Genomic DNA, 23,857 nt, shown 5'->3' with positions numbered 1-23,857 from the left:
TCTCTTCCCTCATTGCTGCTGATCAGGTTTTAATTTCAATGGAAGCTTCCTTCAGTAGGGCACAGGTTTTCTAAGCTACCCTAAACAACTAAAGTAAGGTCCATTTTAATAACGTCTGTTTTTCAGAAAAACTGAGAAAAAATGCTTTCCAATAAAATAGCCAGGCCTACTTGCATCTTGTTCAAAACAATGTAAATGCAATCAAATATGGTACTTCGTTCAATCGCCTTTATTTTAGTGCTCTCGCAAGCTACGCTAGATTAAAGCATCGTGATATTGCAAACGCTTCACAAAGAAAGGGTTCAGTGGGGGATACAGAGCCACACTTAGGTTACGTGCAGTAACGTTGACAGAGAGATCTAGGGGTACTTTATGACTCAGGCCGGCATGAATTTAGGGGCCGGTAACTTCACAAGGGGCCTAGAAAATTGAAAAAAGTGCTACGTCGTCTTTGAATATAATGCCATTGAATATAGTTTTAAACGTGTCTTGCTTTGGGGCGCGCGGATGTCATTGGTACCGGGCCCAAATTATCCTTTCACCCGCCCTGGTTACGTTCTTCTTCTATAATCGAGAAGTACATATAGGAGCTAATGAAAATAAATGGGAACACCTCAGACAAAATCTCACTGAAAGATTACACGAAACTGTGCAAACCTTTGTCAATAATTTAATTAATGAAATTCTGTAGTGGTAAAAAACTATTTTAAAACTTCAAGAAAATTTTAAATTAAATCTTGGAAGTCAAACTTCTACAAAAATTCAATGATAATTTAATTGCATACAAAATTTATGCTACGTCTTGAACAAAACAAAATGATTAACCTATTAAGCCTAAAATACACAAAAACCGGCAACCAATTAAAATTTGTCAGGCTACTAAGTAGGCTAGTCCAGTGGCGTAGCTAGGAGGGGCGGACCGCCCCGGACGGCACGTCTGGGGGCGGCACTTTCAGACTACGATTTTTGATTTTGATTATAATCTGATAAAAAAACGCATTTCATTTTCACATGCTTTTTCTTAAAAGGGCGGCAAAATCTGAATCCGCCACGGGCGGCACATTCCCCAGCTACGCCACTGGTCTGCCCCTATTAATTTAAAAGACAAGGACCAAGATAGACAAATCTAACGTAATAGGCCTATTAATAAAATCCAAACTTAAACGTTTGAACGTAAAACCCGGTAATTCTCAACAAACAAATAATCCTTAATCAGTAATTTAACATTGGCACAAAAATACAAACCGCCTCAAAAACTTGGCTTCCGTTATTATGTGTAATTAAGCTTATATAGATTGCGACAAATACAATTACCTTGTCTATTTTACATTTTTCAATATACAGGTATATTACTGTATATTTGGTGAATGCAGTGTTTGAAATATACATGGCCAGCCATATATAAAAACCATTGCAGCATATATTATACAATACAGAAAAACAAATCATGAACCAATAAAAAAATCATTAACACGTCTACGGTATTTTAGATAATGGTAGTTTAGCTATAGTACTGTTTTACCAATGCATATTTTAAACCAGGTTTTGCCATCTTTTTCTTTTGTTTGTGTCAAATTCGTATGTTTACTTTGTCGTTCTGTACGTGTTTGCGCTAGCAGCAAAAAATAAAATTAAATTGAATTTTAGAACAGGAACCATGAATTATAGGCATGATGGTATAAAGTGATAGTTTTGTAGATCTGAGTTAATAAGTTTTTACGATTAAAATGAGAACAGTAAAACTTTAAGAAAATTATTAAAAAATGTGACTATCCAAGTAAAGACGTTTATTTTAGGACATTAAAATCGCTTCCAATTGTACAATAGAAATATGAAACAATTGCAACGCTATCCATGCGGTGGAAAATTAAGGTCACTAGAAAACTGAGATAAGTTATTAATCGTGCTTAGATTTTCCTGATATTCATTGAATTGGCTAATCATTTTTTTGTATTTCTGAATTAAACATTTTTAATAAATAATTTTTAAGTGATATTTGTTTTAATCGGAATTTGTTTGATATTTATTTCAAAAAAGAAATATTTTTGTCTTGATGTGGGAGCATTTTCCAAACCTAAGGACAGCTAAAACGTTTTTTATTTTAAAGAATGATTTTGCTTGTTGGTTTGCAAAAGTATCAGATCATCACCAATATTGGTTTTGCTTATAAAATACATGATTAGACATTGTAGAAAAATTTGAAATTTCGAATTACGATTACAAAACATTATGGCACATGTCGTAACCTTGAAATAATATTTTATAGCCTATACCAGTGTTTTTCAACATATTTTGAGCCACTGAACTTTTTATGCATGAAAATAATCTTGTAGAACTCCAAACAAAATTTTATAATAATGCTATAAAATAAATGACTTAACAACAGTTTTCACTTCCAGTTTTTCTCAGTGCTATATCTGGGTCGGTTTGGATGAACTCAAACTTGATATTCTTAAGATGAATTGCAGAAAGACAAACTCGAAGCTCTTGTGATTTTGATTTTCGACTGGTGTTTCATGGAACACTAGTCAAACTAACAAACTTCTTGCGGAACACCTGACGATCTTTTACGGAACATTAGTATTAACACCGGTTGAAAATCACTGACTTATACAGTGCTGCGTATAATGATAGCATATGTACAGTAGCGTTGCCAGGGAAGTCTAAGAGATAGGCTACTTTTGGACCAGGGCCTGCGATGATTTTAGGTGTCTTTTCAAGGGGCTCAAAAACTTGAAGAACCACCACGTATTCTTTCATTACGGTAAGTTTTTTCTTTGAAGCGTCTATTTGGAGCCCAAGGGTTTATAACTGGTTCGGTCCAAATCATCCTCTCAACCTACATGTGTAAGTTATATACAAAGCAATGGATTAAGTACGTGGTGAACTGGTGAAGATGATCTGTGACTCTTAGAATTTCAGATTCAGGAAAAAAACAGTTTAGAAAAAGCAAATGACCTTATTTTTCTGGTACTAGCACTAGCAAAAGTTCACTTTAGTAAAAATAACAAAAGCGACAGCTCACAAATGGAAAGTGACTGCAAACAAACAAAAAACCAGTGATAAATGAAAAGAGAAGTCAAACACTGTTCACATTGGCCAATAGTGACGTATTTACACTCATAACAAAATCTGAAAAAAATAAAAGTCATTAATGTATTAACATATCAAACAAAACTTTATTTATGATGACATTTCTCATGTCCTTGCACAATTATATATCAACCAAACATCAATTTTCATAAATTGATATTTTTCTTGTTTTTAAAAGATGTAATACGAAACTAAATTGTATTCAAATTTCCAGTATTTTCTTGTAAAAATTAGTTCTTTAGTGACGTAACATCGGAATTAATGTCCAACAATGTTTCAACTCTGACAACATCCTTGTCATATCGTGATGACACATTTACTTCACCAATTCTGCATTTTCATATATGGGGTTTGCTGTAGGAGTGTTTTGGAAATTTGAAGCATTTTCGTAGACCGGATTTTCGTTTGTAGTGTCCACGTCATGAGTCCATTCAACAAGCTCTAGCACCATCTTGTGTAGAAGTTTGTATTGTTTCTGCAAATAAAGATTGTTTATTGTAACAAAATTGAGTAAATATTCGTTGTTGGATCTTTAGTTTCGCCGAAACTGAAATTAAACATTAACGATTTCATATGTGTACATATCACAAATAAATCTTGTGAACGACCATAGATTAGTCAACCTACAGAAACCACGCAAGTAAAATAAAAGTAAATTAATCTTTTCTATTGAGGCGCAAGCTGTCTATATTGTTGAAAATCGATTAAAGTAATGTTTCAAAAAAAACGTTTCTTGAATTTCAAAATAATCCAAATAGAAGAATTAGTGGTTTTGACACTAACATATTTAATTAACATTGTCGATAACATTGTTAACATGTTAATATAGTTAACATAATTCAATATATAACATAGTTGTGAAGAAGAGAGCGTGCTTCCTGGCTATCAGCACAAGGCTGAGTAGTCAGTTAACACAGTAACATAGTTGACATGTAGTTATCATATTTAATTGAAGTTGTACGCGGAATGGATACAATAATAAAATCCGGGTTGTTCTTTTAAAATTATCAACAAAAGCGATTTAAGTATTTGGAACATTGTTAGTTCTTATTCAAATAGACAACATGCAAATAGAATAAATCGGATTGAATAGGTAGATTCATTGGCTGCAATAATAACTTCACTTAATCTCTTCAATAACATTTAGACTTAGTTACTAAACCACATTTTATTTCTGGTTTCCTCATTGAGATAAATAATTGAGCTGCTTCAAGCACACACTTTGTTGGGTTGAATTTTTATAACCAAAAAGCTTTTTGTTAGGATTTTCTTTCCACCATTACTTTGACCTGTAATGGGAAAAAATCTTTGATACAGTTTCTATAAATTGGCAAGAGTTTCAAGATAGTGTTCCAGCTAGCAAAGTGCTTTTTTTGCATTGATGCAACGTTTGCAAACATAAAATCAATGCAAAAGACGAATTTTGCTCTCTGGGCTGTGGCGTTGATTAAGTGTACAAAAGCATCTGTTTGAAGAAGGTTGGGGAGTGTGTTGAGATCATGTCATTTCAAACATTGCCAAAGTTCAATCTTCTAGCATTGTTTTTATCGCGCTTTCAATTAATAACTAGTATCTTCAGAAGACAAACTAAATGAGCGAGATAAGCATCAGTTTAGTTCAACATGCCATAGCCCTAAGAAGGACCGCAGGAATTTCTTTCTAGAGCAGCGTATTGTTCATACATGAGAGAAATTAAGGAGTATAATCGAAAGAGGGCCACTCCGCAAACGACTGCATGCCTTTAAGCGTCTTTCCAAAGACACAGCCACATGCTTTTGGGCGGTGTCAAACCGCGGCCTTGAGCGGTGTCAAACTAGGGTTCTCACCACTCGGCTGTGCAGCCTATATGTTTGCATCAAGTGTCAATATATGTTTGTACTGCAAATCATATCATTTGGGAAAATTAGGCTTCATCAGCGCAAGTGCATTGGGCTAGGCTTATACGAGGCCGGTTATGTGGAAGATATTTTAATGTATGGGACGGGAGAACAAGGAAGTAAAATTTGGTGTTACATCTTCAACTATGCCAAAGTTTGTTAAGGCATAGAAACTTGCTATCGACAGAAGTCGAATAAAGAAACTTTCGATTGTTGGTATGTCACTCTCCACGAAACCGACATGACCATGGTTAGGGGATAACTGTCAAAATTACCAAAGCAATCAATCTTCATAGTAAAATAAATCTAATAACTACATTACTACACCATTATACAATAAGCGTGTTATTTACTAATATTTTTAAGATTGCAAAGAAGACATGAAGCTTGATATAACAATTACGAGGTTTATCTACTTTATGAGGTAACGGCATGTGACCCAATTTTTTGGTAAACCATGGAAAATAGTGTAAGACATGGGTCGACAACCTTTTTCGCAGTACGCTCCTGTTCAAGGCAAGCCTTATTTTGCTGACCGGCCTTCAATAAAACACAAATTTTTGGTGCATGCGCAATTGCACATACATAATTCAATTCATTCAGTCACCATAACGCTGATAGCCCTAGGCTTGTTTTGCAGCAATAAAGTGCTCTCATCTCGTGATTATGGTAGTCAATGATACCCGTAGTGTGTTTGTTATCCCTAGCCTACTTTGAAATTTTGTCTTTAAAAAGTTGTGCATTTTTTGTAGCAGCATTGCAGTTGTATATTTATTGGTTTTTCACGGCCAGTATAACAAATTTCACACGGACCGACACCGGGCCACGGACTTGCAGTGGTTGCCGATCCCTGGTGCAAGATGCTTCCCTTTTTTGCAGTTTAGAGTCGTACTTTAACTACGTATGAGCAACTTCTTGCCTCCAAGGACAAAACTGAAAGGCAGTCAATGTGGTGTTAAAACTGTTTCTGTTTTTTTGTTTTATCAAGGCTTAACAGAAGATATCAAATATGAGACAATGGCTCGGACTAATAATAATTTATCGTCAACAAATGTCAATCAGTATTTGTATCATATGAGGCACATTATCATTATGACAAATCATTAAGTCACGAATCGTTATTGAACTTGATCACATAAAAGCTTCACAAACCTCTGTTTGAACCATAAACATTCTTTGAATTCTCATTTGGTAGACAATTCCAAAAATATCAACGTCAGAATTATTTTGCAGATGCTGAAGAATGTGGTCTACTGCTATAAACGTTCCGGTTCGGCCAACGCCAGCGCTGTATATGCAAATACAAATTGTAAACCAGAAATCTTGGAGACAGTTTGCTTAGTGACATGGATCATGCACGACAAGAAAGTAGTCTGTGAGGATGTTTCTGTGATAGTAATTACCATAAAGACTATTCCGAAGAATATGTGCTGACTGACACTACTACTGTGAAATAAAATTACTATAATCTTTTATCAATCAATAAATATAAAACAATCTTCTGTTGGTAATATCATAAAAAAAGATGAGCTACCCTTAGCAATGGTAAGGTTAAGTACAGTAATATTGGTAAATATATTTCACAAAAAGCGACCAATCACAAAACGCTAAAAATCAGATTTGAATGGAACATAATGAATATTTACACGGTTCTTTAATTTTAAATAATATTATTGTACTAGTCCAAAAACATTAAACGTTTGTTTTAAAGCGACCAATTAATTCTAAAATAGTTTTGCATACAAAATAACGTAGCTTCAACATTATTTTACCTGCAGTGTACGACAATGGGTCTTTGGGTTTCTTCAGCATTGACTGTGTGTCTAACGAATCGTACAAACCTGACCAGACTCTCTGTGGTCTCAGGTACTCCATGATCAGGCCACGATGTGTAATTGAAGTGATTGATGCATCTTTCTTCGCTACCCTAGTATGAGATTTGCTTCAATAGAAAGCACGATCATAGTGCTGTTGAAACTAAAAAAGCTACAATGCCTACCACAATGTATTTATTTTTGACTCTCATTTTGAATAGCAGTGTCATAAAAAAATTAACTAGTTTTGAAAAAGATGGTTTATGTCGTAGCTGCTACTGGAAACTATTGTCAATCAAACGCCATTATGTTAGACACAACAACAGACAATTAGAGACAATTTGCGTGTTTAATCATCATGTTGGATATTGTATACCTAGTAACAAATGAGTCAGACAACCAATTTAACTCTATTGGTCTACTCTATAGACATCTTAAGCGTAGGTTTTAAATTATAGAGTAATATAAAATGAAAAACGACAGCCAATTGCTTAGCATTATCCGAAAAAGCAATCTTGCAGTGTGTAGTGTAGGCTATGTGAGAAAAGGCAGTTTAGGAAAGAAAAATGTTGGTCAAGTATTTTATCATTAAGCCATTAACGTTCAAAAATAGTTTGGTCTGAATAGGGTTAAATTACATCAATTACATTTCTAATCAAAAATTTACATTGGAAACTTTAAACTTCCTCAAACACCAATCGCTGTCCCAGCTCTCCGAAATTGTTGTGATAGTCAAGTCACGTGATTCGACGGAAGACATATTGGGGGGCCAGTAAGTCACACTCTTCACTTTCCCTGGTAACAAAATATGAATTTTTTTTCAAAGTAGCATGTAACTTATTCCTTTTAGTATAAAGGCAGTTAACTATCTATCTTAACTGCAAAATGAAGTTAATTAAAGCAGGAAAAAATAAGGAACAGATATTATAAGACTTTGTGACACTTGTTCTATACAATATATATACAAAATCAATGCCACAATAAAGATTAAAATTTTTGTAACCCAGATACAAAAAAATTACTTAAAATTTTCTGTATCCACTGAATTTTGCGGTGTTATTTTATTTAATCTATGTGGTCCAGCAAAGTAGGCTAAAAATCAAATGTTTGATCTGTTAGTGGAGTAAACAACTAAAAGTAAATCTGGCATGGCGACGCTTATCGATTTATCCAGCAGTTTATTTGCGTTAAGCAAATTCATTTATATTTTTGCTCCACAAATGATAGTAAGGATAAATGTGGTACAGCCAGAGTAAATGGCCGGATATGAAAGTGTGCTGAAGACTCTGTGGCTCCAGCACAACGTTTTTTTTTTGGTATCGCTACCATCTGTAGGCTATATACTGTATTCAATCAAAACTTATGCATATTCAATAGTTTTAAAATAGGTTATAGACCAAACTATAATTGCGAATGGGGTAAGAAACAATAGGGTATTTATTTTTTATCGGAAAAAACTATTTTTATGAATAAACAAACTTTGATAAGGGGGACATTCCAAGCTTATGCAAAGATATTATTTAGTTTAAGTTAGTTTATTCAAAGTATTGTTCAATTATATTCAAAGTTTTATGAGTTATTTAAATGTTGGAAGTGGCTTATTATTTAATTTTCCCTATTCATTTGAGACTACATAATATTTTTGTGATAAAAAGCAGTAGGCTAACCTACCGTACTGTTGATCTTTAAATACACAAAACATAAACAAATTGGTAGTTTACTGTAAACTGGAATTTATAAATGTGGTCGTTAAAATGTCACTTGGAGCTGCAAGATTCAGATAGATGGAGATTTAATACTTTAAACATACCGGTATACAAAAATTACCAAAAATGTTTTTTGGTTAAAACATTACCTTACAATCAGAGTCGTTACAAAAAGCATCGGTAGGCTATTGCGTTAAGATATGCATAACAACCCGAGCTTACTAGGCTCAGTTTGTTCTGGTTTGAAACTATAATTATACTGGAACTTATCACTGTATTTTCACTTTAATTACATATTTCCATTGTGATATTAATGCATTGATTTTTCAACATTTTGAATATCAAGCCCTTTTGTAAATTATTATGGTGAAAAAATTAAAAAAGAATTGACTTTACTGTATATGTAGTTAGCCTTAAGAAGAACTTAAATTATAATTTTAGGATAATATTATGACTGAAATCCAGCAATCAAACAAACTCATTGTGCAGCCAACAATAAACTTTTTGTTAGTGGTTTGTCATACTCACAGCTACTATCAATGCTTTAACGGTTGTGATACAAAAACACGTATTTTTATGTTTTAGTTATGTTCTCGGTCATGATAGCACATGTTGCCTAATTTTATAATCTTCTGTGGCAACCCTGATATAACTTTGGCAAACAGAAGATGCCATGGCTGGAGTCTTGTAAAGACAAGACGAGAGCCCGATGAACTATTACCCTAAATTTTTAAACATTAGCTCTTCAGCAATACCAAGTTTGCAGGAGTTGGAAAAGCTAATGACTTCTTAAATTTATAACGCCATGCAAAAGTAGATTGACCATCCTAAAAAGCAATGAAACTCTATTTGTACAAAGAAGTTTAAACATTAACACAAGACCATAATTACAAGATTTCCTTTTCAAGAATTATATCATCAGATCATGAAAACGTAGTCTGACGATTTGTTTGCAATTGAAAAGGTATTAGTAAACAGTGACGCACTTTTTAAGTGATAGACTACCAATATCTATTTGTTACTGAAAAAAAATGTCAAAGATTAAATCTTTCGTTTTCAAAAGTTTGATCTGTTTATCCAAAGTAGCTACGCAAAACCATATTAGGTATGCTGGCAAGCCTATACCAGCTTTAAATTGCTAACCTGATTCCACAAGCTGAGTAACCATTACTATATTCCGACAATTCTGTTCCCAAACAAGTTTCCAGAAATCATCCTTTGTGGCAAGAAGAGGTCCTTGTGTGGCGATGTACTCTCGATTTCCGTTGACCCCCTTAAAACAAATATTAAACAGAACCTTTTCATCCAGCATTTGTGACAGATCAATACATACATTTTGGTTGAACTAACTGTGTTTGCGCTTTTGTAGTTAAAAATATACTAAACTTCGTTATGTCAAGCAGCTCTTGAAAAAGGTTACTGCTTTTATAGAAATTTATGTACGAATCAACATATGAATTTTTTACCGATAAATTTCTCACTTTGCTTTTAAATTAAAAACATCTAATTTGTATCAGGTACAAACAAGATATCTCTGTTTGCGGATGGTTGTGCTGAAAACACAAAGTAAAAGTTTAATTTAGAAAAACAACAAATCCAACATGGTGTTCTTTTCAGTTAGGCTCCACAAACGTTGAACGCTTTATTCAAAACCAACCTCGTAAAAGTGCAAGAATATAAACAACTTGACAGATAATGACTTAGAAAAAATACAAAATAAGGCAAAAATCTCTGTGAGATATTTCAAATGATCAGCAAAACAAAAGGCAACTTTATGGTTAAGCTATTTTCATTTTATAAGTTAACTTGTAGTCTGTTCTTTTTATGAACATAAACAAATACTAAGTTTAAACAAAAAATAACCAAAAGTGTAAAAATATGTTAGGCTACCAGCTTTTATTCACTTTATTTAATTTGTTAGATTTCTTAATCTTAATTTTTTTGTCAAAATTTCTACACCGAAACGTCAGCGATGACGTCATCACTTACAGCCACGTAAGAAGCGTTAATGTAATCTGATAGCTGATCTCCATCACTGTTGAGAAGCAGCACTCTGTTGTTGTCATCTAAAAATCAAATTGTACTTTAGATGCCAATAACATAAATGAAAATGTTTCATGGAAGTAGAAGTTTTCTTATGGAGGTTGATGGCCTTTGGGTTGTTGCAAAGTTTCTTGGAATTGACTTTGCTAAATTAAAATTTTTGATCATTGTTGGCTACAGTACTTTCCCATTAATTAGCAAACTTTTTTAATTTCATATTCAGTTAGCCGCTGAACGATATTATATAAGAAGAAACAATCTAAAAAGCCACACTGTTTATTGTAACTTGGCTTTGGCGAGAAAAGAAGATAAAATGAAAGATATGCTTACATGGCAATATGTTCTTGTAGCGATTTTTGGTTTTATTGTCTGGGTGTGATGCGACATCAAATGCTTGGTCCCGCCCGATCGGTATTAGCGCCTGTGAGACGTTCAATCAAATTTACGTACAGTACCCCACCACAGGACGGACTTGAACACTAGCGCCAATGTTAGCAATGGCAAAACACAATTAAGTTATACCGCACTAGAAAACGCATAAAATGTATAAAAAGTGTCACAAGAACGTATTGTTTTATGAAAACTGACAATACCGTAGCCTACTGCTACAAAAGTTGGAAATTTCATAGCTGCGTCAATCGCGTTTTGTGTGTTTTCTTTCCCAAAATGAAGTTTAAAGCAATATTCTACCTAAAAGAGTACGAAACATTTTTGGTTTGTGTGACACCACCATATACCTCAAATTCTTCTCCAAACTTTTCACTATAATTGGCTTCCATCGTCTCCATGTATTTCTTGAATGAAGATAAACTGACGACTTTAGATCTGCATAAGCATTGGAAATATCACCAAGGAACTGATGTCATAGCAACGATTACGTCATTGGCAGCATTGCTGGTGCTCAGGCTTAGTCAAACAAGAGGGCAAGAAAATCAAAATCCGGATACTCTTTTAAGCAGATCATTTTACTGTATAGCCAAGACACAGTCGTGTGCTGTCCTTCGGTTTCGAACAGATGTCTTAGTTAGCATCTATCAGACAGGATCCGCTGGGCCACGCTATATATGAAGCACCAATAATGGCCAATTTTTCAACGGAATGCTTTTGAAAATTACTTGGATAGGTCGAAAACATGTATGCAAATTATGTGTAAACAGTCAAGTCATAAACTGCCTGGCACAAGTGTGTAATGTATATTGTTGCTGATCCATCATTTGCAAGCCAATAGTTAGCCTGAGTGGCATTTTCAGCATATGGAAGGTTTTGCCAGAAAACACAAAAACATTTAAAAAAACGTTTTTTCAAAACTTTTATTTTTTATTTTTTTCCAAAACACAGAATCGAATATAACCTTATTTCATTTCAAACAAACAAGTGTTTAACAGGCTGTAAAAATAAATTATGTTTGCGGTAAAACATTTAAAAAAATATATTGCAAGCATTGATGCTATTGTGTCACTCATGGGAGCCTGTTTACCAAGGTTTAACGGTTTTGACGATACAATTATACTGATAGCCTGCTACTTCTAAATATGTCATCAATTAAATTATATCATCATGAATTTTCTAGTCCGCTAGACTTCTTACATACCGACATGCTCTACAAAAGTAATATAAAAGTGATAAAATTATTGACAGTGGCACACCGCTTCTGCCTGACACAGGCGATGATAAACAATCGTTAAAACAGTATATTTGCTCACTTTAAAGTTGATGGCGTAATTTGCATAGCTTGCTCATTGCGAATAACAGTAGTTGTGTTTGGGAAAGGAGGCCTGGGGAAGCAAAAGCAAATTTTAACAAAAGAATTTTCAAATATAAAAGTTTAAATGAGAGTAGCTATGAGATATAACTATAGCAGCAAATTATCCCTAAAATTTTTATATTACAAGAGTGTAAAACAAAGTTCAAGCATTGCTTTCCAGTTTTAGATCTGCTGTATTAACAGCTATTTTTACAGCTGGTTTTAACTTCCCACGTTTATTGTGGGAAGTTAAAACCAGCTGCTCCCGGTCGTTGTTCTCCTAATATCCTTCAATTTTGGAGTTGACGGGATCCAAATTATACAAACATTGATATCTCACTATGCATTTTTTAACCAAGGCAATGATGAATTTCAATCAAGTGTAGCGTTTAGCAGCAAACTTTTTAACAAAACCACAACCTGTTTTGTGGATATGCGAATGTGACCTTTTTAAGTCACGCTTCTGCAGAGCATTTCGAAAATACATTCAGAGGAAAACTGCACATGAAGTAAATTAAATTTGCTTGAGACTCTGAGAGGCAGCACATTGCAGTTTTACTCTGAATCAGCTCAGTTGCAAGATGGTATTAAGTTTTTCAGCCACTGCATTTGATACACATGGGTCCAATTACAGGTCCCCGGTTGTACCAAACGCCTTTCACTTTTGTGCCGACTGAGTTATTTTTTCCAAAAGTGTTTTTTTGTGTAAAGCGGGGAACGTAAGTTCGAGCAAAATTGTACTCAGATTACAACAATGATAAGTCCATTTCACAGTTTGATTGCTGGCCTGATTGCTAAAATGTTATCGCATTGACAAGTTGTCTTATGTTACGCATGGTTATGCGTCAATTCAAAGCCGATAATTCAAAGCCGATAATTCAAAGCCGATAATTCAAAGCCGATAATTTATTTGCGATAAAGACAATAACCCTAACCCTAACACTGACCCTAAGCCTAACCTTAACCCAGGGATCTCTGAAGAACAGGGATCTTTCATTCGAGATCCCTGCCTTAAAATTTCGTCTTTGAATCATCGGCTTTGAATTGGCGGCTTTGAATTATCTGCTTTGAATTGTCTGTTACGCTTACCACCATATGGTATTTACTTCGTAACACAGTACATAGAGCATCGATCGCTATAAAATCGTTGAAAAGATGAGACACTTTCCATTTACTTTTTAACACATAATGAAAAGGTACAACGTACGGGATATTTTTGAGGTTTCTTTTTCTGTAGTAATAAAATACTCCACCACCAATACAGATTACTGCTACCACAGCAACAACCACGCCAACAATTGTCCCCGTCTGATCTGCAAACACAACATAGAACCAAGTTGGCTACGTTGCTGTACTTTAAAATCTTATTACACAGAGCAATGATTGACTAAACCAGAAAAAGTCTGTTCAAACATTATTATGATGGTTTTGCTAGAGCAAAAATCAATGAACACTGCCCCAAGCTTTGACACTAGAACGACCGTGAGCGTAAATTGACGCAAGTTAGATGTTCAATGTCTCGTGTGTCCCTTTCATATTAATCTTTTCCGCTGAAACTTTATGATAATTAGGTTTTTAGGTAACTATCTGTTTATGTTGATTCTGTGAATGTTTATACAAACACAACGAATTTATTGTCATTTCTACCTAGAACGACCGAGGGCGTCAGTAGACTCGTCCATTTAAACATTTGCTTGTAGGCCTACAGCTCTTTTGTGAGAAAGCAATGCAAAAAAACATGATAGCCTCAGATTGATTTCATTTCTGACTATTTCCTCCCTCACAATCAATAGTCGTTAATGTTTGACCATTGAGTTGTCAAAAGGTTTCGGTTCAAAAGCAATAAAAATTGAAACCTGATTTATTGCTGTAGTCATACAGTGACATTGGAATAAGTACTAAAACTACATTTGGAAAGCTGTAAATGACTATCAATACAAGGATGAGCAATTGTTAGCAGGCTACAGAAAATAATGTTGAAAATATTGTTTTCCATGCATATGACCAATGCATATTTTTATGAGTGTTTAAATGTTTACTTGGAGAGGGATCGTAAACTATTTTGTTTTGATGGGTGTTATCAATTAATTGTGCAACTGTTTCTACACCATAACAAGCTTTCTAGTTGCTACAAATCACACAAAAGGCTCAGTAAATAATGAGATTACTAACTTCCCGACTACATTAAAAAACCTCAATAGTCGTAGAGTCGTAGACAATGAAAGCGATCTGTAGAATCATGTAGATACAGATAGGGCTTGATTGAAATACAGTGTGCAACCATTGACCACCACCAAATATAACATGCTAAATGTCAGAATATACTGTCATTTTAGGCTAACCTCACGTAGACCCGTAGATGCGGAGCCAAAATGTCTCTACAACTACTTCTCATATCTAGGAGGATAAAAACAAAGCAACTTCCGTAGATTTATCAGAGTGCGTTGTGGTAAAAATCATACAGTCACTTTTCAACTATGACAGTGTTACTTTCGACAACTTCTATTCAAGTTTTGGTGTTATTTTGTGTTTTTTAGAGTAAAAACTCAATATTGTTGCCAAGTCCGGTAGTGTAGAAGTGCAGAAAGCCACAAGCCGCAAAAGGACAAGGCTTCCTTTTTACGCGTAGCCTACTCAAAAGTGGAAGGATAACTTTTTACTTTGTAACATTTTAAAAACTACCAATGCCTAAGAATACTGATTGCATCACTTTTCAAAGTAGAAAGATTTCAGGTGATTCACCCGTGTTGTTTATGGTCTGCCTATAGCCTAATCTTATTGATCAATCAATGAAGATCATAAATTTAATTCTTTTCTGAGTTAAGCATCAATCGCAGGAAAGTGATTCAGTTTGGTTGAAAACTAATTTGTTCAATTGAATGTAAAGTTGACAGTAAAAATGCACTGAACAAAGAAAACTTATTGAGTCAGATGAAACGCCGACAAAAAAGCGAACAGCTGACAAAAAGTTCCAGAACAGAACAACGGTTCTGCTCATCGAAGCAAGCTCAATATGCAGAGAATAAGCTGCCCTGCTTTGTCTTAGCGTGTCAGTTCTACAGGAAAAAAAGGCTAACAATATAATGAGTATGCGAGATACTGCAAACAGCCTTTTTTGTAGGCCATTTGCACGTTGCAGCCACATCAAAGTATGAAAAATATGTTTCATGCAAAATTCGCTCGCATCGACTTTTCATCTTCGTGGTTTGAATAGCTCATCAGTCATCACATTATTCAAGGTGAACTAATGATCTATGAATGAGTGTGATCAAAGTGATTCAAGTGCTTGGTGGCTGAATAATGTAATTCATCAAGGCGATAATAAGAGTGGTAGGTAGCTGAACTTACGAAGCTTTTAACCCCCTTTCACATACAAACCTGCTGTCGTTGTTCAATACTCGATACTGTTGCAAGGCAACCACGCCACAAAAGACATTTGATAACATTCAGAGTTTTCAAGAAAACATTTCTGGCAAATTATATCCTGATGACAAAGTTTCTTACTCTGATGCGTCAATTGACGTGTTGGTCGTCACTATACTAGTCCGAAATCGTGGTCGTTCTATATAGTGTTGCAACACAAAAATGCGCTCCTGAAGTTTATTTGTCATGTACTTATCACACTGGTGAAAATTAACTTATGATTTGTAACCAATATTTGATGCCAACGTGTAGATAAAGTTTGTATAAAACTTTTTTTTATGATACCGGTATGAGTAAACTCGCAATGAGTTGAGTGTATACAAATTTGGTGGATGTTAACACGGGTTAAAACTGACTTAAGGTAGTAATAACAAGCCATTTAACTCAATGCAGATGGACATAAGTTTCAATCTATTACATTATTTTCAGTCAAACTGAAGGCAAATGCTAATTATCAAATATCAGCATGATAGGAGAAAATGGCGGTCAAACGTTGAGGTGTTGAAGAAGTAGGATGATGTTGGTGAAAGGTTGGTTACCGCACAAGCGTGTTCGGCAATGAAAAGAAAAGGACGATATTCCAGGAAAATTTACATTATAATTCTATAGTCTCAAACTAATCATAATTTTAACAATTAGCAACATATGCGAATATTGATTCAATTGTTTTATCAAAATTAATTTAAATAAATGCAACCACGCAATAACTACTAATGCAAGTGTCCCCACAAAATTGTCAGATTAAACCTTGTAAAGCAAAGTGCTTTTAGAAATTTTACAGCCAAAAAAATTCACAATTTAGTAAAATCCAAGGTAAAATCGAAGTTTGCTAATCCTGAACAATCACCACCATCATCATCGGCCATGCCCAAGACGGACTATATAGAGGCTATGACAACGTACAATGGGATTGTTAAAACTGGGGGCAAATAGTGACGTCATAGTGCCATTGTCTTCAATTGAATTTCTCTACAGATGCTTCCATTTTGCAGTGCGTTTAGTTCAGGGTAGTCAGGAATTATTTTACTTTAATGAGTACCGGTACAGTAGCCTACTTAAGTTACAACTCAAAACTTGGTAGGAATGTGATTTATCGGTGTCCTACATCAGCATAAGGATGAGATAGATCGATATTTGAAATAGAAATAGCCTACTTTGATTTGTTTTGGTATTTCAAAATATGTTTTTTTAATCGTTTCAAAATCCAAGCAATTTCATTTGGTTATGCGTTTGAAACGATTGTGAAAGACTGGAGAATCTGAGAACGTAGGCCTAATAAGCTGCCGGACTAAATTTGACCCAACACGTCTGACGTCTACATGAATGAGAGAGTCTCCTACAAGTCAGCAGTTCTTGAGATCACCAGCTGAGTGTATGAAACTGCCATACAAAACTACTAGAATAGGCTACTAGTTTGAGAATCTCAAATAGGCCTGTCAGTTTCTATGAGGTAGAAAACGAATAATTTACTTTTGCCTTTTCCGGAGTGTTTTTTTTTATCATTTCATTTTGATTTGAAGCAAATTATATTTTCTTGGCTTCCCCTGAATCCATATTTCGGAGCTTTTTGCAATAAACAGATTGAAATCATCAGTCAAGAAGTTTTCCAACCCCCAGTGTTATTGCGTGGTAAGCTGCTTATCCGGTTGTTAATACAATGATTGTTTTTACGTTCATGGATGATTTGATTCGAAACAGCATAGCCTAATTGAATTGCTGGTCGTCATTTGAGCTATTAGGGCGGAGGGTCTCAGGAGCGCCGGAAGCGAGGGGGCGGATGCCCCTGCCCTCAATTTTTCTGTGGATGGGGGGGGGGGGGGGCAATGGTGCCCTTTTAAAGTCATGTAAGCTACTGCACATTTTGCAATACGATATAACAATTTCAGCTATTCGCTTTCAGCCTAATTATAATCTTTCATTTCTGCGTCAAAATAATATTCAGGACACAAAATTCTGTATCACAGGTAGGTTAGCCTACGTCATTATAACATAGCATGATGCCCTTCCGTGCCATTGTTCTTTTTATACAGAACACTTGTATCATTACTCGATGATGAGCTAATGGATGAGCATTATTGCTATATATTAAAACTTTAAAAAAATTGGCCTTTCAGCAACAAAAGTGCCCTTTTTTCATAATCCTGCCCCCTCCCCCAGTCAAGAACCGTTCCGGCGCCCCTGGAGGGTCTACCCTTGAGCAACCCGGTTACCTTACTAGTAATGAGTCAGGATGCACCGTAAGTACCCATATTTCGAAATATGTTTGTTTTGAACAGCCTTGATGGATAGGCTATTTAACGTCCTAATACGTCTATATTTGATTCAATCTTACATTTGATTTGTTTTACGTTGTGAAGCATTGTTTGTGATATATTAGTACTCTTGTAAATGTGGTTAAGAAGTGCTGTGTCTTTAATTGCAATGGAAATTATAGTGAAGAAAATAAAGTTGCAGTGTTTAAACTACCTAAATGCGAACCGAAACGTGATAGATGGCTTGCCACTATCCCAAGGGATAATATTCCCGATTCAAAGGACAACTTCGTTTGTGAACGCCATTGGCCAGAAAACTATCCTACCACTATCAAGTATGGGAAAGTAAGACCTTCGTATCCACCATCTGTGTTTACCTGTGTCCCTTTGAGTTTAGTTCCTTCACCACCATTTCTTCCTAGAAGTACTCAAAGGACGTTAAGTGTAACTCGCAATCAGCCTGTTGATGAATTACCAAGTTTTGACAATAAAGTGACATTATTGTGAGCTTTGAAAATGTCCTGGCTAATGCTTTTAGTGTCCAATTTCCTTTTTTAGCAGGTGATGATGTTGTATTTCGGGCTCATCAGACGCTTGTTTTTCAATGCAAGGAATTTATGCAAGATTCCGACATACCCAAGTTTGTGTTAAGAATTGATGACAATCTGAGCTTTGAAGCATTTCATTCTGGAGTAAAATGCTCTATAACGTCTCTATCAGCAAGTAAATGATCCAGATGGTCAAAAATTCAAGAAGCTGTGAGATTCTTGCATTATATGGAATTATCTCATCAACAAAGTATTAATCTTTTAACTAAGCGAGTCTTGGCTACGAGTAGCTGGTGCATTGTTTTTTTTAGATACTTTTTGCTAGTGAAGTTACCACTTTTTTAAATATCTCAGTGTTATCATGGCTGATCCATCGCAATTTTTAAGTGGTACAATATCAAATGAACGATTTAATTGTATTTTTCCTTTTACAAGTTTGTGGTGGGCCCGTTTGATACGAGATTAAAAAATATATAAATTGTTTACGAGTAGCGTACTTGGTGATTTATTTCAACTTTCAGTAGGCTACCGTTCTGTAACAACATATTAGTTTTTTAAAGCTGCCAGACAGTGCCACAGCTTTCGTTTCAGTGTTATAAATATTATCCTAACGTACGGTTCAATGTCGGTTCAATTGAAGACAATGGCACTATGACGTCACTATCTGCCCCCAGTTTTAACAATCCCATTGTACGTTGTCATGGCCTCTATATAGTCCGTCTTGGCCATGCCTGAATAAGGCGTCGGCTACCATGAGTCTCCACAACGATTGATTGTCCATAGTGTTCATTAGGTTTTCAAAATTTTGGTTTGTCCATGTTGAAAGAAGAACAAAACGATGAAAATAAATGAGTGTGACATAAACAAATAAAACTGATCTAAGTTAGAGGACTCACCGCTTCCTGATGAAATTGATTCTGTTTTCATGCTGTTTTGAAATTTTTTACTTGCATCGACTTCTTCAGAAGAAATTGAAATTTGAGAATACAGTTCAATATTGTATTCTGTGTTTGAAACTAAGTTTCCAAACTCAAAAAAGGAGTTCGCTTGCGGTGGCACCTGTAAAAAATTGTGTAAATATCGTGTAAACGTTATGTAGACATTCGGTAACGTAAAATTGGCTGTAAACTTAAGCTGGGCCAAGTCAATTCAGATAAATATGATCTAGCGAACGCTTTATAGCCTATATTCTATTGATATTTCTTTGTAAACCCGATGAGATTTGGTGATGTATAAATTAGCCCTGTCCAAGAAAACAAAATAAAAGTTGGCTAAAAATAGGTTAAAGACGGAGTTTTCATCATAAATTTAAAGAAAAACTAAAAAAAATGGCAAATTTTATTTTCCTCAAGCTGATACAGAAGACTTCAAAATCTCAGCAGCTTCATAATACAGTAGCTACCTGTATCGCATCATCATCATCTATTTTCAACATAATCTCATCAACATATCCATCCAGTGCACCCCAGGTTACATTTATTGCTGTGGTGTTGGATGATAATATGATGTTACTTGGTAAAGATGGTTCTGTAAAATAACAAAATAATATGTTGCATGTAGCAGATTGAAAAGCTATTTTAGACCTCAAAACCTAATAAAGGTTGCATCAATTTTCACAAAACTGTTCAAGTGAGTTTACCATGGTCTCAAAACTATTCACGTGAGTTTATCATGATCACAAAATTGATGACGTGAGTATACCATGATCGCAAAACTGTTCATATGAGTTTACCATGGTCACAAAATTGTATACTACAAAACTAAAACTTGACAATATTTTTTGAAGATATAACGACTTGTAACGTTACACTCACTGGAGTTTAAAGTTGTTGATATGGGTGTACTTTCAAGCGTTCCAGAAAGTGCAGATAACGTGATGTCATATATGTTTCCCGGCTGAACTTCAAATGTACAATTTTCCACTTCGAAGGATTGTTGTATCGGAGTATTAGACTGTGTGTCATGGTTGCCTTTATAAGCAATCTTAAAAAGAAGAATTCGAAATGATTTTGTAAGAAAATTATTGTAAATATAGCAACAACATCCCTTTATTTGAGTATGGTACAGTCTACTGAGTAGAACTATTTTTGATATGTCCAAGCGGTAAAGATTTAGATTTAGTAGACTGGAAGTCAGGAAGCCGATCTTTGTGTCGATTTTAAAGCATGTGGTTAACATTTTTGTCAAGATTTAGTCGCCCGCTCTTGAAAGGCTCCAAAGTAACGTCAGCACAAACGTCCTGTGAGCTCTCGAATCTTTACTTATTTGGCAAAAACATTTCAATTCTGCACGACACTGCACGTCATAGGGCATGTTGGTAAGATTTAAATAGCTCAGAGTTTAGTTTGTCGAAAGACCGCATTGGTTATGATATGGTATTTTTTATATTCTTAGCTTACCTGGATTTTATCACCGACTCCATTTGGTTTTATCCAACTGAGATCAATTAGATGTTCTTTATCTGACGTGCTTTGACTGGCTTGTAAGTCTCTAACTGGATCAGGAACTGAAGCAAGAAGAATTTAAGTTTAGCTCAGTCTTCCTATATCTTGAGAATATGTTTATTACTTAAAACATCTTCAAGTTATCTTTCGACAGTTGTATTGTAGCATTTATAAATTGCACAGATTGCATATGCGAGTATCACCTTTTTTTCTGCCATAAAAATATGTTATGTACTGTACAAGCTTTTTAAACTCTATATTTGACAGCTTATAAAATGTTTTTCAGTATAACTATTAGCTCACAACAAGATTGTAAACATAACAATACAGGAAGCTTTTCTTATCTACAAACCGTGGAGAACAAATTTGATACATTACAAACTACCAATTGTGTTTTACTTGTAGAGGTTTTCTCTGAGCACATTATTTGGTAACAAGGATGATAAATATTGACAAGATGATATAAAATGCCAGCATTTGATGAATGCAAAATAACAGTGCCAAAATAATATAGATTAAAAAAATAAATATTATAATAATATAGAGTAATATAATATAAATAATAAAATATAAATAATATAGATTAAATAATATAATAATAAAATAAAATAAATTATTAAATTTTTTTTTAAATTTAAATAATTTAAAAATTTAAGTTTAAGTTTAAATGTTTAAAAATTATTAATTATTATAAAAATTATTATAAAATCAGATTAATACCAAAATAATATAGATTAAGAAATAAATATTATTTTACGAAATAGCTCAGACAACACGTCTACATGTGAAAGTGCTCATCAAATATCTGTCAACTTGGTGCAAACCTGTGTTTCTAACTTCTTGCAGTGGAGTACCCATCCCTTCTGTGTTAAAAGGCACAACTTGCAAATCATATTTTTGTCCAGGAGTCAAATTTTTGATTGTGTAATTGTAAGAAGAAATCCCAACTTTATGACGAATGACTGCAGCGGTGGTATAACCACTTCTCGTTGTTTCAGAAGCTTTGTATTGCACAGAATAGTTTGATATTGCATCTCCACCGTCTGGTTTATTCCATTCAAAAGTGATAGTGGTGTTTGATGTTTGTGGTTTGGTATCGGTTGTTAATATTGGCTTTCCCGGAACTAAACAAAACACGGACGGGAGTTAGAAAGATATGATGTAGCAGTTACAGCATTTATCGGATTTAGGGTTGAAAGTTTTCACGTGGGCAAGATGGCCCACTAATCGAAAGTGGACAAGAGAGGGGCTCGAACGAAGATAGAGAAGTTGCATAAGTGAGGACATGAAAGCTGTCGTTTTACAAAAAGATGATGCATCAGGTGTTGTCTCTTCTGTAGAAACTTGCCCGTAGAAATCAAAGCAAGAATGGTAAATAAATGAAGTCTTATGTTATTTAGCCTACAGTTTTGTCTTTTTTTATGGTATACTTATGCTTGGTTATATTTACTGCATTACAGTATTTTGCCAAGTATTTGAAACTCTGCTATAAGTCGAAAACAAGGAAAATACAATTATTATCTATGAATCATGCCAAATGAAAACTTGGAATAAATAGGCCTACTCTTATGAGGCTGTCAAATGTCAATGCCTGGTTTAAGCATAACAATTGAAGAAAACTATAAATCGAATGTCAGTTTTATAGTTACGATCAAAACAACACCTTATCTTACGTGTAGTTATATTAAACAAGGCCGAAGTTACACCCAAATTCCCGGACATGGTAATGGTGGTTACAGTTATAACATGATTGGCGTTGGAAGCTAGATCAGAAACAATCGCTGTATTTCCGTTTATGGTTGAGTTGCAACCACTTGGAGTGCAAACAACTTCATAGTCTTGAATGCCTTCAGCTTTTCCTCCAAGATCTGGTGCCATCCAACTGATGCTTGCAGTTGAACTTGAAATTGCTTCCGTAAGTTGAATATTTGTTGGTTGAGAAATCACTGCATAGAAAAGAACGTGATGATAGAAATACTTAAATAACTAGTGTAATAACGTTGTTTTATTTAGCATCTCCTCGTGTCAACTGCGACTTTTGGTTCTTTTTGCAATTTTTATTTATGAAGTTAAACTCCACCAGTTGGGCGTGTTGCAGTATTTGCGTTAGCATGCTGGAAGCACTGCTTGTTGCAACTAGCGCGAGGAATATCTGATTCTCCTTAAGCTACATTTTTACGTTGACTGCAACGTGTTTTGTTCAATTTTAATAAGTTCGACTTTTGCACTGGTGGAGAGCACACACGTATTTCTTTTTTCTTAGTTAGTTTGACAAATAAAAAGTATTAAACAAACAGCATATCAAATCCACCGTATTTTTTTACGCAAGCACGATTGTCTAAACTCTAAAGAATAACAACCACCATTGAAGAATTTACTCTTTTGATTAGGCCTACTAATATATCGATAATAATCATAACATAGTTGACATTATATGTTTACAGATAACTGCGTTGTATTTCACGCTTTGCCAAACTTCAAACTCAGCTCTATAATTTGCAATTTTTACATAATAACATAACTGTGCAAGAATTTAATTGCAGATTAGTGATGACGCCTTAAATGTTTTTGTTAAAAGGCTGCCGTCAGTTGAATCTGCGTATTGCATCAAGTGATATTTCTATAGTAAATATATTGTACCACAGACATACTAAGGTTAATAATATCAATGATTTTAAGATTTATTTACTCGGAAAATATACAGAACTAAACGAGTAAAAAATACTTTCGAACGTTTTCGGCACATTGTTGTGTCCTTATCAGGAATAAACAGACATAACTGAGCAACAACACAACATTTAACATAAAAAACAAAAACAAAATATCTTTTTCGGCTATGTGTATAACCCTTATCAAGACAAAACGTTCGCTATTTTGTTTTTATAATGTTAAATGTTGTGTTGTTGCTCAGTT

General features: G+C 34.6%; 1 protein-coding gene across 1 annotated transcript; it reads right to left on the bottom strand.

Moving 5' to 3' along the window:
* Positions 1-215: 215 nt before the first annotated feature.
* On the bottom strand, positions 216-22,666 carry LOC145786245 (receptor-type tyrosine-protein phosphatase H-like). Its single transcript, XM_082597885.1, has 16 exons — positions 22,618-22,666; positions 21,769-22,068; positions 20,900-21,006; positions 20,315-20,483; positions 19,903-20,027; positions 19,397-19,559; positions 13,485-13,590; positions 12,237-12,308; positions 11,271-11,358; positions 10,864-10,954; positions 10,480-10,556; positions 9,634-9,763; positions 7,452-7,579; positions 6,743-6,897; positions 6,123-6,258; positions 216-3,568 (listed from the first exon to the last, which is right to left on the bottom strand). The coding sequence occupies exons 1-16, from the start codon at positions 22,664-22,666 to the stop codon at positions 3,410-3,412; spliced, it is 2,055 nt and encodes a 684-aa protein (XP_082454011.1). The 3' UTR covers positions 216-3,409.
* Between the last annotated feature and the right edge of the window lie 1,191 nt (positions 22,667-23,857).

The sequence above is a fragment of the Aplidium turbinatum genome, chromosome 17 (genome assembly GCF_918807975.1).
Source record: "Aplidium turbinatum chromosome 17, kaAplTurb1.1, whole genome shotgun sequence".
In the NCBI taxonomy this organism is placed as follows: domain Eukaryota; kingdom Metazoa; phylum Chordata; class Ascidiacea; order Aplousobranchia; family Polyclinidae; genus Aplidium; species Aplidium turbinatum.
The sequence above is the reverse complement of the archived record's forward strand: the minus strand, read 5'-3'. Positions and strand labels throughout refer to the sequence as shown.